General features: G+C 42.9%; 1 protein-coding gene and 1 long non-coding RNA gene across 2 annotated transcripts in view; one reads left to right on the top strand and one right to left on the bottom strand.

Moving 5' to 3' along the window:
- Positions 1-1,037: 1,037 nt before the first annotated feature.
- LOC116836369 (uncharacterized) lies at positions 1,038-6,740 on the bottom strand. The gene is made up of 3 exons (XR_004376446.2): positions 6,659-6,740; positions 1,889-1,943; positions 1,038-1,324 (listed from the first exon to the last, which is right to left on the bottom strand). It is a non-coding gene; the product is annotated as an uncharacterized LOC116836369 (long non-coding RNA).
- A 723-nt stretch (positions 6,741-7,463) lies between these two features.
- LOC116836366 (NACHT, LRR and PYD domains-containing protein 3-like) overlaps positions 7,464-17,813 on the top strand; it is a 42,951-nt gene continuing 32,601 nt past the window's right edge. Inside the window, 4 exon segments of the mRNA XM_075065035.1 lie at positions 7,464-7,536; positions 9,200-9,296; positions 9,881-10,181; positions 17,248-17,388. Of these exon segments, the coding sequence (XP_074921136.1) occupies positions 9,905-10,181; positions 17,248-17,388 (418 nt within the window). The 5' untranslated portion in view covers positions 7,464-7,536; positions 9,200-9,296; positions 9,881-9,904.

The following is a 17,813-nucleotide window of genomic DNA, read 5'->3' on the forward strand; positions in this document are numbered from 1 at the left end:
AGAGCTCACTGTGATTGTGACTCTTCCCCCCCTCCGGCTGAGGTGAGGTGAGGCAGGCTCTGTGGCTCTGGAACCAGTATCCTTTGTTGTCCCCCATAACATCCATTCTTCTCCCCCCCCTGCCCCACGGAGCACCCGTCTTTCTCCCTCTCCCCGGAGCATCCCTCTCTCTCTCCTCCCTCCCCTCCGTCAGGGGTGGGTTGGGTGAGGTGCTGGGGATAGGTGGGGGGGGAGGCTGGCTGCCTGCCTGCTGAGGAATGAAATGGAAGTAACTCACTTCCTCGGCAGCGAGCCAGGATTGGAATGTCCACACAGGGCTTGGCTGGGTTAGCCAGATGTGTGAAAAATCAGGATAGGGATTGGGGTAGGGTGAGCGAGATATTCCTATTTTATAGGGACAGTCCAATTTTGTGGGTTTTTTTCTTTATATTGGCTCCTTTTACCCACCCCCCATTACTGATTTTTCACACTTGCTGTCTTGGTCACTCTAGGTGGGAGTAATTGGTGCCTATATAAGACAAAGCCCCAAATATCGGACTGGCCCTATAAAATCAGGACATCTGGATCTGGTCACCTAGCTGGGGAGCGCCTTCCCCCGGGCTGGCAGCTGCCAGCGATCCATCTCATCGGGGGAGTGCACAGGCAGGATGAGCTGCCTGTGGCTCCATGGGTGACCTGTCTGAGATCAGATGCTGTGCTAAATTCACCACGGTCCATAAGGCTGGGGTGGTGCCCATTGACGTGTGATTGGACTGAGGGTTTGCTGCTGCTGTTGCCACTCTGCACCCCAAGACGGTGATTTGGGCCTTCCCCAACCCCTACCCCCTCCCCTTCCCAGAGACCCCGGCAGTGAATCCCCTCCCTCAGACTGTGGTGCATTCAGCTCTCTCTAGGACCAGCAGCCCTGCTCTTACATGCTCCACTGCTTCCCGTCTGTCTGGGCTCCCGCAGAGTGGTGCCCCCAGGCAGAGTGGTATCCTACGTGGCTGCCTATTCTGCCTATGGCTAAGGACGGCCGTGCCTGGAAGCTGCAGAGGTGGATTTCTTAGCTCTGGAGGTACAGGGTGGTTCATCATCAGAGGGTCTGACCCCTTTTTCCCCACCCCTGGAAACTGTCGCTGTTTCAGAGGTAGAGTCTTTGGCCCTTTTTAAGACCAGTTGACTGTGTAATGAGGGATTTGGTTGTGCAGGGTTTTTCAAAATCGGGGGAGAGGGGCGTTGATTCCCTTGTTTTCAACTGTAGCTGATTCAGACGGAAATTTCTTGGCCCCTTTAAGGGAGCACTCCTTCAACATTTCTTCTTGAGGGATAACACTTGATAAGTCTGCCAATACACAGAAACAAAATGTTTTTAGCACATAAGCCTGTATGTTATTTTTTACTAACAGCAACAAACATATCCCCCCTATATATATTTTAAAAACATTTACACATAACCCCGCTAAAACACTCCTTTTTTGTAAGGGGGGTGGGGTCTAAAAACCTTTCTTTAAATACAATGTAAAAAGTAAAGCGCTTTTCCCGCTTCCGCCACACGGGAGCAGTACAGCACCAAATTTTCAACAACTGCCAGCAAAACTTTTTATTTTATTAGTCTTTTTTTACAGTAAAACCTTTGGGGCAAAGGCGGCTTATTTTTTATTAGCAACAACAAACATAAACCCCAATACTCGTGTTAATGCACAACCCCTAAAAAAATGTACACTATTGCCAATAACAGTTATTTCAAACACATATTAAAAAACCAGTTCATACTATCTTCTGTAATCTCAGGAAAACCTGTCTGCTGGTTTTGACTTCCATCTTCTTCTAAATTAAAAAAATAAAATCCTTAAAACCATTTCTTTTAAAAATAAACCATAATTGTGTAGCCTATTAATTAGCTTACCAAAATTTAAAGTTTCTAGTGCAGAATCTGGTATGTCAAGGAAAAAGGTCTCATCCTATTTAAAAGAAAATATATTACCTTGTAACTAAGCATAACGCAGGTATAACACCATGGTGGCACACACACAGACTGTCACCACCATAGTAACTTTTCTAACCATGTCGTTGCTCCCCATAACGGTAGAAGTCTTGTATCAGCAATATTTCTTTGACAGTATTGTCCAGTTTTCTGTCCCTATTTATAGGTTTAAACTTGTTGAAAAAAAAAGGTCTTGGGGCCCCCTAAAAATTAATATTTAAAAAGAAGTTTCTTCAAAAAACCAGGGTGTGTAAAGGTCATTTTTTCTAGGAAAAAAGGTGAGTAGGTGTGTGTGTGTGTGTCGGGGGGGAAACACATGTGGCTATATACCTTAGCTTTTTTAAACTTTAATGGTTAAAAAGTTCTTATTTTCTATAGTAAATGTGTTTAAACAGTTAATAAAAAGACACTGTAAATGATAATATACCCATTAACATCTCTGTAACTAAGTCTTTAAAAGCTGCAACCTGTATTCTTTATTTCATTTTATGGCCTTGGCTTTTTAAAACAAGTTTGCTCATTTAAAAATAATCCCTGTTACACTAATTACTAAAAATCTCTACAAATCTCATTTTACATTGTTAAAAAGTTATGTGTTCTGTCTTTTACTTGGGTTTTTAAATTTTTTCCTATTATGTTCTAACCCTTTTTTAAAAAGTCACCCTTGGCATGGGTTGTAACTGACCCCTGGCTTTTAAAGCTTTTACAGGCCATGAGGGTTGGGTTTGGTTATTTTTATTATTATTTTATATTGTTAATAAGTTGAAAACGGGTTTTTTTTGGCATTACGTTAAAAAACACACATTAAAATGGTTTACATTATGTGTTGGCCAGTGTTTGCTGCAGGATGGAAAAGAGCAAAGAAGGTCCTGGTTGTTTAAATAAGAGCAGTGCAGGGAGCCACCTACTTCTTTTTTTCTGGGGAAAAAGGCAGGAGGGCCTCTAGCTACATATTTTAGCTTCTTTAAACTTTAAAGGTTTAAAAGCTTTTATTTTACATAGTAAGCTTATTTTCAGTTAAAGTTACTATTATTTCGAATATCAGTCTTTGGCATCATTTTGTTTTAAAAGCAGGCCTAGGGCTTTCTTGTTATGTTCTGGCCTTCTCATCTCTGATCACAGAGGCTGTTTTTGCTAACAATGGCTCTGTTGCTGTTTCAAATTGTGCTTACTAAAAAATGACCAGTGCTAGTCTAAAACATAGGGGGAAAACATTTTTATCACCATACATTACTTTTATAACCCTGGGTTGTTTTTGCAAACTCTGATTTTATTGAAACACCTGCGCCAAGGGGGTTAAATAAAGGAATGTGTCTTCAGATAGCCTTGTTTTTTTCAAAGGGGTCTGCTTTTTTTCTAATCCATTACCTTCAAGGGGCTGTTTCAAGTTGTTCTCACTAAAAACCTTGGGGAAAAAAACTTTTTCTTAGTCAAGGTTTAACCCTGGGGTGCTTTTGCATGCTTTTTTTTTTTTAACAGATTTAAAAATTTTATTAAAATAAATGTTTGAAATGAAATATGCACAGGTTGAGAGGGAAGGTACTGTACATCTGGGGTCAGGCTTGGGTTATGGCGGGTTACAGATATCGTTTGGAAGGATGGAAAAAATACATACATATCGCATAACCAGCATAGACCCAGATTGGGGTGCAAGAGTTTTTAAAGTGTCAGTGAATAAGTAGGCTCGGGTTCGCCACCCATAGAATGAATAAGGAGTCCAAGTCAGTATCGGTGGAGCGGATAGGTACATGGGTGGGGTGCATCCCTTGGTCGCTCAGGGAAGGAAGTATAACAACACATACAAAAGGGCTGTGTTTTCAGATAGGTTTGTCTTTTTAAGTGTTGATCGAGGCCTTTACAAAACGTTCACCTCTATTTGTCAACAAATTACGTTTATAAACTAGCCGGCTATGGCTTTAAGCCTAAGGTAATATCTTTTTTATTTTACCTTGTAAATAAGATTACTTACAAAGCAATGCCTTCTTTACATAACAAAAGGAAAATGTTTAGTTTAACAAGTCTTTGGCATCATTTTGTTTTAAAAACACGCCCAGGACTTTCTTGTTATGTTGTGGCCTTCTTATCTCTGATCACAGAGGTTGTTTTTGCTAATAATGGCATTGCTGAAAAAGCCTGTGGTTTCATATTTGGCTTACTAAAAATAACCAGGTTAGTCTAAAACCTAGGGAAAAACTTTTTATTAGTTTTATAAACATGCTGTCTGTGTTTTTAATCCTAGGGTGCTTCTGCAAACTCACATGTTATTAAAACACTTACGCCTACGGGGCTAAATGAAGGAACGTGTCTTCAGATAGTCATGTCTTTTCAAGTGTTTATTCCTTTCTAAGACTAAAAGTGGGGAAAGAAGCAGCCATCTTCTCTCTAATGTAATGGTTTACAAAATAAGGGGTTTATAAACTGTCTATTACTAGAAACCTGAGTTTTTAAAGCCAGGGTGCTTCTGCCTGCTCTTTTTTTAGTACAACACATTATAAAAGGGATGTGTCTTAGGTTTGTCTTTTCAAGTAATTATACCTTTGCAAAACTTAATGTAACTTTAACATGTGTTTGTTAAAAAGCAGGTAAAGAAGCAAACTCCTTCTCTGTGATCCACTGACTCACAGAGGCTGCTTTGCTAACAGGAGCTTTGCTGCAAAAGCCTGTTGTTTCGTATTGCGCTTACTAAAAATAACACGTTAGTCTAAAACCTAGGGGAAAGCTTTTAAAATTGTTTGTTACTAAAAGCTTATGGTTTTAACTTTTATAAAAAACCCTCTGTAAAAGGGCTACATGTCGGGAAAAATGCTGGGGGTCTGTTTCTTTATATAAGAATAAGACAGTTAAATGGGAGGGGAGAAGAGGAGGGGAGAGGGAAGAGAAGGAAGTTGGCTCTTGTTTAAAATCTTGGAACTCTAGGATTGGTTCAGAAAAATGAATTCTATGACGCTGTTGTAAAACAAACTCTGACTGGGCTGATCCAAAGGTGGTGATCAGGGGCGGCTCCAGGCCCCAGCACGCCAAGCGCATGCTTGGGGTGGCATGCTGCAGGGGGCATTCTGCCGGTTGCCTGGAGGGTGTCAGGCGGCTCCGGTAGACCTCCCACAGGCACCTCCACACCTGCGAGAGGTCCACCGGAGCCACGGGACCAGCGGACCCTCCGCAGGCACGTCTGCAGGAGGTCCACCAGAGCCACGGGACCGGCGACTGGCAGAGCACCCCCTGCGGTGTGCCGCCATGCTTGGGGCAGCGAAATGGCTAGAGCCGCCCCTGGTGGTGATAACAAGTCTGAGAGGGTCTGAACCAGGGAAGTTGCCTCATTCTACAGAAAGACTTGAAAGGTAAGAATTCTCTCTCTCTCTTATTCAGCTATGTGCTGTCTACCTTTGCCCGTTGCAAAGGGGCTCTCTTTTCCCTTTTCTTGCCCTGGTCTGTCTTTTAACCTCTCTTTTTTCTTAACCTACACAGGTATTGAATAGTTTAAATGGTTTTTTTATTTACTTTTTTACCAGATGTTTACTAAACAGGCTCTGCTTTAGTAAATTTCCTTTTTAAACCTAGCTTTTAATGTTTTAAATGCTCTTTTCTTAATCTATCCTGGTATTGAATAGTTTAATTGTATTTTATTCACTTTTTACCCTGTGCTTACTAAATAGGCTCTGCCTTAGTAAATTCCCTTTTTAAACCTAGTTTATAATGTTTTTAAATGTTTTTTTCTTAACCTATACTAAATGTCTTTAAATGTGTTTTTCTTAGCCTCCCTTTATAGTTTTTACCATGAGCTTACTAAACAGCCTCTGCCTTAGTAAGTTCTCTTTTTAAACCTAGTTGTCAATATTATTTAAATTTTTTCTTAACCCACCCTGATATTAATACACCTTTTACATTCATCTAAACATTTTCTATTCTTTAATAGCTTACCAAACTAGCCCTTTACCATCCTCTTTCTTTTCTTGAATAACTTACCCCTCTTCTTTCAAATTTCTTTTTTTCTCTAAACCTTACCCAAACTTTCTTTTTTCATCTTTAAACTCTCTCACTCTATTATTTCAACCTTTTTCTCTCAATGTACCCAAGCACAAACACACACAACACTTCCTCTATTCAAACACACACACATTTTTTTTTCCAAAATGGCAGACGGCGTCAAACTTCGGTGCCAACAGAAACAGGGTGTGAAGGCAGGACATAAGCCCTAAATGGGGCATGGAAACCTGTCAAAAATCCATGGTAATGAATGCTATCAAGCCATATACTACTTACTTCCCACTTTGAGGATTATTTCCAGCTGTGGGCCAGGTGACATGAAATGTTGGGGATGGGATACCCCAACTGTTTGTTTGCCAATACAGAATGTAAATATCTCACTTACATCCTTCTTTCTGCCAAAAATTGGCTGCTGATCATGGTGACAGTCCACTTGACTTTGTTGACACCTGGCTTAGATGTTGGTTTTTCTTTTGTTTCTGAGGAACTGGTTTGTGCCTGCTTTTCAAAGCTTGGTACATGTTACAGCAACATTATACAGTAGAATCGTATAACTTTTCAGACAATGTTGATACACATATTTTATCAGGACAATGATGTTCAGCAGATTGAGTTTTCAAATGATACCTCACAAGGCCTACTTCTTACAAAATATATCATAACCTTATAAATGGTGAACATAGAGTACAGGGTGTCACAGTTACTTACCTTGAATAGTAACTGGAGTTCCTCGAGATGCATGTTCCTATGAGTGCTTCATTATCCATCCTCCTTCCCCTCTCTGCTTCAGAGTCCCCTACACATGTGGGGATTCCATGGTACAGAAATAAATGAAGTATGGGGCATGAGGATATCTAGAGCACATGTGCAGACTGCCTGGACATTGCTGGAAAGAACCCTTTGATGGAAGGCAATGGGGCACACACACATCTGAAGTGGAGCATCCGCAGGCACACACGTCTCAAAGAATTCAAGTTACTGTATCTATACTGTAAGTAATCACTCCTTCTGATAAAGGCTGCCTTTTGAGGATGAGGGTGGGTTATTGTTTGGGACTCTGCTCATTGTCAGGAATCAGGGCTTTCTGCAGAGCAAATCTCCAAGCCACCTAATGAGCACAGTTGGTCTGTAGTAAGCTGCCTTATTGGTTACAGAGCCTGATTTGTTGGTAGAGTCATCATAATTGGCTCTTCAGCCCAGTAGCAGCAGACGTTCAGCTTCAACTATATATGAACATGTTCCCAGCTGCAGTGTAGCCATTTCCTGTATCACAAACTAATTACTCGCATCCTCCCTTATTTTTCTTGCACGTACGCAGTCCAAAAGAGTCTTGGTGGTGAAATTCATCCTATTGCACTGCAGAAGGAGCACCATGAAGAAAACACAGAAGAGGAACAGAACGTTCACAGCTTATTGATAAAATCAAGGTGAAATTATTTCAAGCTGAGTGAGCAGACAGGAAACAGGGGCTGCTTGTAAATGTGAACATGTTTTCTGTTGCGACGGTTGTGAGCCACAAGCTTCCTTCTGGGAGTGAATTTTAAAAGTCGAATTCACCCCAAACGAGCTCTCTTCAGAGATGCAAGGTAAGCACAGACTGAGTTATATTTCAGTTGAACTAAATCATATTAGGTATAGCTTTATGAAGAAATTCTAAATCTCTTATTAGGAGAGAAGAGGAAGTCTGAGCTGTTTGTTTTCTCCTAGAAATAGAGTGACTGTAATCTCATAATTGTGTCTTTATTTAATCTTCAGGTACATGTCTTGTATTTAAACCTTAAGGAAGAAAAATGCTGTGACTATTGCTCTAGTTTGCAAACATCTTTGCAGATCTACATATGGGAAAAATAAAACTGTAGTCCTAATGTAAATGTGTGGAGGAAGTTGGGATTCAGAAAAACACTTAAAACAGCATTTCAATCCCTTTGCTGCACTCTGTTGTCTGAATTCCATCTTCAAAACTCAGTGCCACTCCCTAAGCAATTGGAATTTTCTATAATTCCGTCCCCCTCTAAACTATTTAGCAATGTGTTCAGGGAAAACATTTTAAAAAGTTCCTTTTGGAAGTTTTGACCCAACAGCCTCACTTCTGTTTTACCTCTCTGGCTAATGATTTGCAGACCACAAATTCCCAACTTTTTCCACACATATTTACAGGAATCTCTCAGACATGGGCCACTTAAAAAAAAAAGAATTTTAAAGTGATATACCATTTTTTATCGTAAGTGAAAATTTATATTCCAACAAAAGCTGCAGCATCCCTTCTGGGACACAAGGGCGACTGTGAGCACATTCTTGGGGTGCCTCAGAAGCAGTAATTAATGGGCTTCCCTGATTTTTGACAGGGATACCTGCCAGTGACCAAATTACTCTCATTCACACACTCCTACAAAAATAACTTTTTTTTTTTCATGTCAGAACCATTATTTGGAACCCGACAGTGCCCATGTGGCTGCTTCGTATTATTACTGCCGCGTAAAGTGCAAAAGATACAACCTAAACCTGCCTCTAAAAGTTTTTAGTGTCAACTAAGAAAGCCGGGGCATCAGTTAACACTTTCTCCTCCAAGAGTGTAAAGATTTATGTAGAGCTGAAATGATTTTCACCAGCCCCGGGGTTTCCTTAGCTCTGCTCTCTGCCAGCTCTACTCTCAGCCAGTCCCTTTCCCTGTTTTAAGCCCTAAGCAGGCACCGTCCCCTCCCCATTTTCCCTGTGACCCCTATCCCTTGGCAATTGCTCCACCTCCACTGACTGGTCCAAGTTCCCTGTAAACTATAAGCACTCCATTTGTTTCTTTCTTTTTTTGTCGGAATGAGAGCCTGAGCAGCATGTCAGGATTGCCAGAGGGGTCAGAATCTCTCCACAATGCACCTAATAGATGGAGAGAGAGAGCGTGAGTGGGGCAGACATGTCCAGAGGAGAAGCAAGAATTGGCGTTGCCTTAAAATCACCTAAAATGCAGGCTTTTGCAAGTGGTATGCCATTACTTTTTCAACAAAGAAAAAATAAATGATCCCATCTTAGTTTAAATCCTCTAATTTGACATCTGAGATCCTTCCTAATATCCCATGATGAGCAGGGTGAAATCGCTGACTAACATCCTTGTGCAGCGACTGGGCAATATGCTGTTGTATGAGTCCTGTTATAAAAAACATGGAAGCATTGAAGATTTGCTTTAATTGGAGATGTTTTAGTTTCTTTGCTGAGGAAATACCCATTTTCTCAAAGCTTTTCTGTTCTTCCGCCTAGATTTTTTTTGTGTGCATCTGTGTTTAAGCACCGAGAAAACTGAGAGAAACAAATCAAACGAGGCCACCAGATCTAGTTTGTAGCTTTCTTGCTAACGGTAAGTTCATCACTCTCCGCATTTTGCCTAGGGTTGGGCTAATTTCAATCTGATGTCATTATAGTTTATCCATTCGATTATGGAGGCTGATCAGTATGTCAGAAATTACACTTCCTTTGCTACACTGATGTTCAAAATACCCCTGAGGCTTTCAAAACTAGGACTGGTTCTCAGTACACAGGTCCTGATACTCTAGGACTCTGATGCACAGATTCAGATTGTGCTAGGATATTTTCTGAATTAGGTATCCCCACTGCAGGGTTTGGAAATCTATTCAGATGATAAATACTATTCTAGCATCTTTCATCCTAAAACTTCCGCTGGCTTTACAAACAGTAACTAAGCTGCATGACACCCCTGTGAGTTAGATGAGTACAATTGTCCCCATTTTACAAATAGGGAAACTGAAGCACAGGAAGACAAATCTAGCTATCCAGTGAGTCACTTGTGAGGAAAAGCACTGAGGAGTTATAAGCCTCAGTGACCTGCTCTCACCACTATGCTACATTTCTTCCCTCCACATAGGAATAAGAGTTGTTATTCCATATTAACTATTAATAATGGGACTTTACATTGTATTTTAGGTTTTTTTCCCCCTGATACTGGTGATGGAAAACCAAAGCAGCATCAGTGATCTGCTTGTATGTGCCCTTGACAACCTTCCTCAGGAAGACTTCAAAAGATTTAAAGACAAACTATCACACTATGACTTTAAGGGGAAAGGTAACATTCCCTGGGGTCAGCTGGAGAATGCCGACAGGATAGATACTAAGAACCTCCTGATGAATTTCTATGGTGCAGAGGCTGCGGTGAATGTAACCATAGATGTTTTCACTCAGGTCAGCCTCAGAGAGGCTGCTGGAAAACTCAGAGAAGGAAAGAAAGGTAAGAAACCTGAAGTTACTCTAAAATTTGGGAGTCTCCCCCAGGGCAGCAGGAAGAGCAGAAGGAGAAACAGGTTGATGGCAGGAATGACAAATTCTCAATCCCAGCTGAAAATGAGGGGGCAGAGCAGAATTGCCCACAGCAGATTCTCTGACCTGCTCCACTCCCTTTTCACCACTCAGCTGGCACAAGGGGAGCAGAGTCAGCCTGTAACTCTCCCACTGAGGAAATCCTCAGTGTGGGGGTGTCTCCAGTGGGTGTAGAGCCAACATAGCGATGCAGAGAGAGTGTCACAGACAGAGAAAGGTGGGGAGGATGAATAATTGCAGTGCAGCCAGGGGACTGTTTGTTGTGGACCACTGGTAGCTGGCGCAAGTTAAAACAGCTCCCAGGCTGCTGTAACCTATGCAGCAGCTGGGACATAGAATTGAGGATCTGAAATTTGGAAACTTATCACAGCAGAGAGTCTGGCCCAGCAGATTTTCACCAAAACAGTTGAATGGCCCGATGAGACTCTTCTGGAATTCCAAGCAGGAACTTTATCTTCAAGGCTATTTTTCACTGAAAACAAACAAAACAAGGAATAACACATCCACTGCTTTCTCCTCATCCACAGACCCAGTTATCTGCTCATAGAAGGCAATTAGGTTAGTCAGACATGACTTGCCCTTGGTGAATCCATGCTAACTGTTCCTGATCACTTTCCTCTCCTCTAAGCGCATCAGAATTGATTCCTTGAGCACCTGCTCCATGATTTTTCCAGGGACTGAGGTGAGGCTGACTGGCCTGTAGTTCCCTGGATCCTCCTTCTTCCCTTTTTCTTAAAGATGGGCACAATATTAGCCTTTTCCCAGTCATCTGGGGCCTCCCCTGATCGCCATGAGTTTTCAAAGATAATAGGCAATGGCTCTGCAATCACATCCACCAACTCCTTTAGCATCCTCGGATGCAGTGCATCCGGCCCCATGGACTTGTGTTCATCCAGCTTTTCGAAATAGTCCTAAACCACTTCTTTCTCCACAGTCACCTCCTCCCCATACTGTGCTGCCCAGTGCAGTAGTCTGGGAGCTGACCTTGTTCGTGAAGACAGAGGCAAAAAAAATATTGAGTACATTGGCTTTTTCCACATCCTCTGTCACTAGGTTGCCTCCCTCATTTCTCAGTATGAGGCAGAAATCCTCCTTTCTTGTGCTCTCCTGCTCGTGCTTCCTCCCGGTATCCCACTGCCCCACTTACCCCAGGGCTTTGGTCTCCTTCCCGCGGTGAACCTAGTTTAAAGCCCTCATCACTAGGTTAGCCAGACTGCTTGCAAAGATGCTCTTCCCTCTCTTTGTTAAGTAGAGCCTGTCTCTGCCTAGCATTCCTTCTTCTTGGAACACCATCCCATGGTCAAAGAATCAAAAGCCTTCTCTCTGAGACCACCTGTGTAGCCATTCATTGACTTCCATGATTCAACGGTCTCTACCTGGGCCTTTTCCTTCTACAGAGAGGATGGATGAGAACACCACTTGCACCTCAAACTCCTTTATCCTTCTTCCCAGACCCATGTAGTCTGCAGTGATCCGCTCAAGGTCATTCTTGTCAGTATCATTGGTGCCCACGTGGGGAAGCAGGAAAAGGTAGTGATCCGAGGGCTTGATGAGTCTTGGCAGTCTCTGCAACACATCGTGAATCCTAGCTCCTGGCAAGCAGCACATTTCTTGGTTTTCCTGGTCGGGATGTGTCATAAGTAGATAGGTAAGGTAAGGGTTAATTTTCTTTTCCTGTAAAGGGGGAACAAAGAGAACCAAACACCTGACCAGAGGACCAATCAGAGAACTGGATTCTTTAAAGTCAGGGGCGGGAATTTGTATACTCGGGGTCTTTGTTGTTTTCTCGGCTATGGGTAAACAAGTTTTCTTCTAACTCCATCTTATCTCAAATATTCTACTAAAAGTCTGTGAGTACAAAGGAAAACAAAGTAATTCGGCTATGAGGAGCTTTGTGTTGTATGTACAGATGTGGATTGCTGTGTCTTTGTTGTTTTCCTCGGCTGTGAGAAAACAAGCTTTGCTTCTAACTACCTCTGCTTTCAACCCTTCTCCTAAACATCTGTGAGTACAAAAGGAAGCAAAGTAATTCGGCTATGAGGAGCTTTGTGTTGTATTTACATGTATGTGATTGCTGGTCTATTTAAATTGGCTATTTTTTAAATCAGACTGGGTTATTCAGATTTTCTTAAGTAGGAGCCTGTATAAATGTTTATGCAAGTTATTAGTCTGTATTGTCTCTTTTCCTATATAAAGCTTTCTTTTTCAAGACTTGTGGAAGATTCTTTTTCTAGTAAGGCAAAGCCAAGCTGTTGGTATTTTGCATCTCAATTGTCCTGAGGGAATAGAACGCTTATCTCTTGGGAAGCAGAAAAACAGGTTTCTTGGTACGCGCAAGCTAGACCAGGAGGAAGCCTGGGAAGGAGGGGGGAAGGGGTTATCTCTCCTGCTTCTGAGACTCCAAGGGATTGGGAATCTGGGGGTCCCCCCAAGGAAGGGTTGGGGACACCAGAGAGAGGAAAGGGGGGTCAGGCCCTATAAATTCCTGACCTGGTGGCAGCCTATCAGATCTAAGCTGGAGATTTAGCTTAGAGGACTTCATGCTAGTACCTCATATTCGAACTCTAAGGTTCAAATCGAGGAAATTATACTATGACAGGATGACAGATTGATGACTCAGTTCCCCTGAGGAGGGAGTCTCCGACCACCACCACCCCCATCCTTCTCTTGAGAGCGGTGTTCGTAAAACCCGCATCCCTAGTACAGTGCATCTCATGCCTTCCAATCGGTGGAGTCTACTTCTGCTCCCTTCCCTGAGATGTTTCATCTAGTCCACTCTCCGCATTACAGGTGCTCCCTGACTTATGCAAGTGTTCTGTTCTGGAACGCCTTGCATAACTCAAATTTTGCGTAAGTTGGAAATGTATACTCGACCATTACACAACAACAAACATACAAACTCTCCTATTTCTAGATTATGGAACTTTTTCCAGAAGTGTGAATTTGGGTAAGTTGGGTCTTGTGGAACCCGGGGAGTGTCTGTAGTACCTGTGAAGAGAACATGAAAACAGTTGGTCACTTGTATCTGCATTCTGGAGGTCACATGCTGTTAAATTTCTTCACCATCCTTCTGTCCTCGCTGCGCAGCCTGCTTTGATTCTTCAGAATGTTGTGCCCATAGAAGCATCTCCTGACATTTGTCCAGGAAATCTGCATTTTCTCTTATGCAACGCAGGTTTGATACTTGTTTCTCCAGACCTTGAACCTTCTCCTCCAATATGGAGACCAGCCTGCACTTTGTACAGATAAAGTCACTTCTGTTCTGTGGATGAAAGACAAACATGACACATTCTATGCAGGTCAAAACAGCTGATCACTCACTATCCATATTACCTTCTTCTAAGAGCTTCCTCAGCTGTTGCAGTAAGTACTCAGAGAACCCTGCAAGATGAAAGCCTTATTGGGCTCTCCCCAGGAGAACTCCCAGTCAAACTCCCTCTGTTAGCCTTTCCGCTGTGTTCCACATGAGTGTAAGAGACAATGTCAATAGGCATCCACTCTTTAGTTAGACTCCGTGTGCTCTGTTGTGAGTTAAACTCAATCTCCTGTTAGTCATTCCTGTTCCTCTCACCCAGGGTGACAGTGGAGCTCAGCTAGGTTGGTTCTGCCCAGGGTTCCTGGGATGGAACACTTTGGGGCTGGCAGTGGGGCTCTCCCTAGAGGCCTTTGGAATTCACTGACCTGGACAGTCCCCCAGGGGGAGAGTTTGGCAGCCTGCATAGCGCGGTGCAGGGTATTTATTTGTTGTAGATTGTGAGCTCTGTCAGGCAGGTTCGTCCTTGTGCAGCGACTGGGCAATCTCTCAGTTTGTATTTAAATCTTTTATACCCATAATCTATCTGATGATGAGGGAAAACAACATGCACCACGGTGAGCTAGAGAAACCAATGTGTTAGAGGTTGTGCCTCTCCGGTTAGAATACCATGGGGAAGATGTGATGGAAGTAACCCCAGTAATCCTCAATCAGATCGACCTGAGACAGTCTGCTGCTAAACTCATGGAGGAAACAAAAATGGATAAAGAGCCTAAAGTTGCTGTGACTCCTGGGAAACTCTTTTTAAATATTCCCCCCTCCTCCACCTAAAAAACAAAAAAGATACAGCAGAAGCAGTAACAGCTGCAGTTGGTTAATAATATTGAGTAGGTTCCAGGACAGAAGGGAAAGCCAGTGGAAGCTGGAGTGATCCAAAGCAGGGATGCAAGACTTTCCTAGTGCACATGTGAAATTGGACATTCCGGCACGAGACGGAACACACAAGTTGCCATATGGATACTGTACTGACAAGCCACATCAGAAGAAAAAACCATGATAAATGTAGGGTGACCAGATGTCCTGATTTCATAGGGATAGTCCTGATATTCAGGGATTTTTCTTATATAAGTGCCTATTACTCCCCACACTCTGTCCTGATTTTTCATATTTGCTGTCTGGTTACCCTAGATAAATTGCAAACCTGTTCAGTTTTCAGATTGGATCTTAGGGGAGAATCTGAGAATGAGAAATGGGGGAAAGAGCAAGCGATTTGAGGGAACTGGCAGCCCAGATAACCCATGGTTCTACTGCTTTGCCATGGTCTGGGGCGCAAAGAATGTAGCAGAAACTGGAAGGGGAATCCCCAGCTAGCAGAGAACTGGCCTGGGCTGCTCGTGTGCCAGCATCTCATGCAGTCCCTAGCCGAGGACGGGCGTGGTTGTGGAATGAGCACTGTTGTACTCCAGTGAATCCTGCAACTATACTGGCTTTTTGGGATCACCAGTTGGTGTAATTTAGAACAACTCTCAAGCTCAGATCATTTTAGAACCAGCCACCCGCCTCAGAATCAGGGAGATGTCGTGTCTTTTTGTTTTTGTTAGTTGTTTCTAAACTTTTTTCCTGTGAGGACAGCCTTTAAACCTCAAACTAATTATTAGGAGTGAAAGGATGAAGCAGCTGTCTGCGTTTCTGTAGCAGAAAGCTGAAGGGACCTAAAAATACACCAGCATGCTTTAATAACAAAATCTGTTCTGTTTGAGATGTACCTATGGGTTAACCCTTCCCAGAGCTCGGAGGTCAGCTCCATGCATGCTGGTGCAGTTGTGGGCATGGGATCCATAGAGAGTGGGAGGTGAGCTAGGGCATAAAACTAAGGAGTAGGACTAAGGCCAGAGCACAGCCAGGGACGGAGGTGAGGGGAAAACACATTCCTTTCCAAGTCCCTTTGGACACATCACTAACTGACCTGGGGCTGTATGGGCTGTTTATCAGGGCTCAGTCCATGCAGGCGGATCCCTGGGACAATGTGGCTCCATTGGAGCTGTGCTGCCAGGGAATGGGGGGAGCAGGACAGGGTGGGAGGGCACAGGGCATGTCTGCATGTCTCAGAGAGACTTTTGCAAAATCTTCATCACTGAACCTGCTTGGGCCAGCATGGCATCTCTTGTGGTGACAGCAGCAGTGGGGAACTCTGATTTTGCTGGAAGAGGAAAACTGCTAAGGGACACATTAAATATTTTTTACATTTGTGAAACTTTGACTGTTTACATTATTTTAATATAAAAAATAGTGAGAAAAAAACCATAATAGATAACATAAATGACACCTGCATTTCAATAGCCAATGTTTTGCGAATTCTTGGATCAAACAAATGCTTTGGAGAGACTGATGCTCAGGAAAGAGACAAGCTTTCAGGCTCAGGAAACTTTTGTAAGCCTTGCTCCTGGCCAGCAATGATCAAAGAGACATTCAATCCCTTAATCCCAGCAACCACAGTCTTCATGAGTTCCCTGGCATGCAAGGGAAGTGTGACCAATAGGATACAGCAAATTGTCAACAGAAAATTGGCTTTTTGTCAAAAGAAATTTTGTTTGTGAAAATTGCCTGCTTTCCATGAGAAAAACAAAATCTTTTCTTATGAAAACAAAACAATTTTGATTCTGAAAAGCTGCTGGAGTGCTGTATGGGAGTGATAGTTCAGGTGCCTCATGACCTGTTTCTTCTCTACAGGCTAGGCTCCCTCTCTGGACTACATCTCCCACAATTCAACATGGTGGCTCAGCAAGAGCAAAGAAACATGGTGCATCATGGAAGATGTAGTCGGCTAGGGCTCTTTGCCCATAGAAGAGAATGGGAGCATGAGGCAAACAAACTACAATTCCCATAACACATTGCAGCAGCATTTTTTTTAATCAAAATTTTTGTTTTCAGCCAAGCCTTTTTGGCTTTCACAAAACAATCAAACATAAAACTGTTTTTTCTACCAAAACCTCAAAATTTTCCATGGTGGGGAAAAAAGAAATTCTAACCAGCTCTAATATTCTCCCATGTGTGCTGCTCCATCTCAGCAGTCTGATGTGGAGGGGAACAGAGTCAGGGCTCTACCTCCTCTCTGCTTCTCACTGACCCTTTGGGGTGCTGGTTCTCCCATGGATACAGTTCCCATGCTCCCCTGAGATCAGGTACTGCAATTATCCCTGGTTATTGTGTGGGAATTCCAAGGGTGTGCAGTTAGGACCATGCCTTCTTCTTCCACACCTGTGTAAATACCAGGCCCAATCTAGCCCTATTATAACAACAGTGTTAGTGATTCTGTAGCTATGGATGAGGTGGCAATTCCACGATAAAACCCAGAGTAGGATTTTCTAACTTGTGCATGTAAACCAGCAGGGCAGATTGGCCGTAACTTGTATTTTTTTCCCTCCTTTCCTCTGCAGTGTGTGGGTGCAGGTCGCTAGCCAGGATTATCTGGGTGTATCTCACTTAATCATTTCCCTGCCGCTGCTGGGGCCTCAGGCACTGGTGCATCTCGGTCCCTCCTATTCTCTGCCTGTGGCACATAATAGTCTAGTATCCTGTGGCTGTAATACTTGGTCTCATTTTGGTTGTTGAGTTTAGTGTTCAGCGGTTGGGGGGTGTTGGCTGGAGGTCAGACTACATGATCAGGTGGTTCCCTTCTGGCCTTAAACGCTATGGTATTATTGCAATTAATTTCCCTTGTTAGTTTTATCACAGGAAAAGGAGAAAACAGCAAAAGTTGAAGAAGAAATAAGAGGGAATGACAGACGATGGGATCTGGGACCATGTGCAGAGATACATCATGCCAAGGAGCAGGGAGTTGATAATCCCTCTCTGAAAGGCTCTGGTAAGACTGCACTTAGACTACTGCATCCACTTCTTAGTCCAGTTATGACAGAAAGATGCATCTTAAACGAGGGGAACTCAGAGAACAACAATAAATGTAATTAAAGGACTACACTACTGACCTACAAAGAATGAACAAATATACTAAATTGTTACGTCCAAAATATTATAGCGGGACAAATCCCACACCGACACATGCAGGGTTGCTTCCTGTGAAGAAGCCATTTGCTGTGCTCTTATTGGGTCAACTTAAACTGTATTAGGAATTGTGTGATAACCATTTCTAGAAATGGTTAACATGTGAATACTGCTAAATCATTTAATACATTGTGGTTGGTCTGTGTGCTCGTACTCAGGCTAGAACACATTTTTGTTTTTCTAAAGTGTGCTCATATGGTTTGGCCCTATGCACACAGCCTGTAAACT

This window comes from Chelonoidis abingdonii, chromosome 4 (assembly GCF_003597395.2).
Source record: "Chelonoidis abingdonii isolate Lonesome George chromosome 4, CheloAbing_2.0, whole genome shotgun sequence".
NCBI classification, from domain to species: domain Eukaryota; kingdom Metazoa; phylum Chordata; order Testudines; family Testudinidae; genus Chelonoidis; species Chelonoidis abingdonii.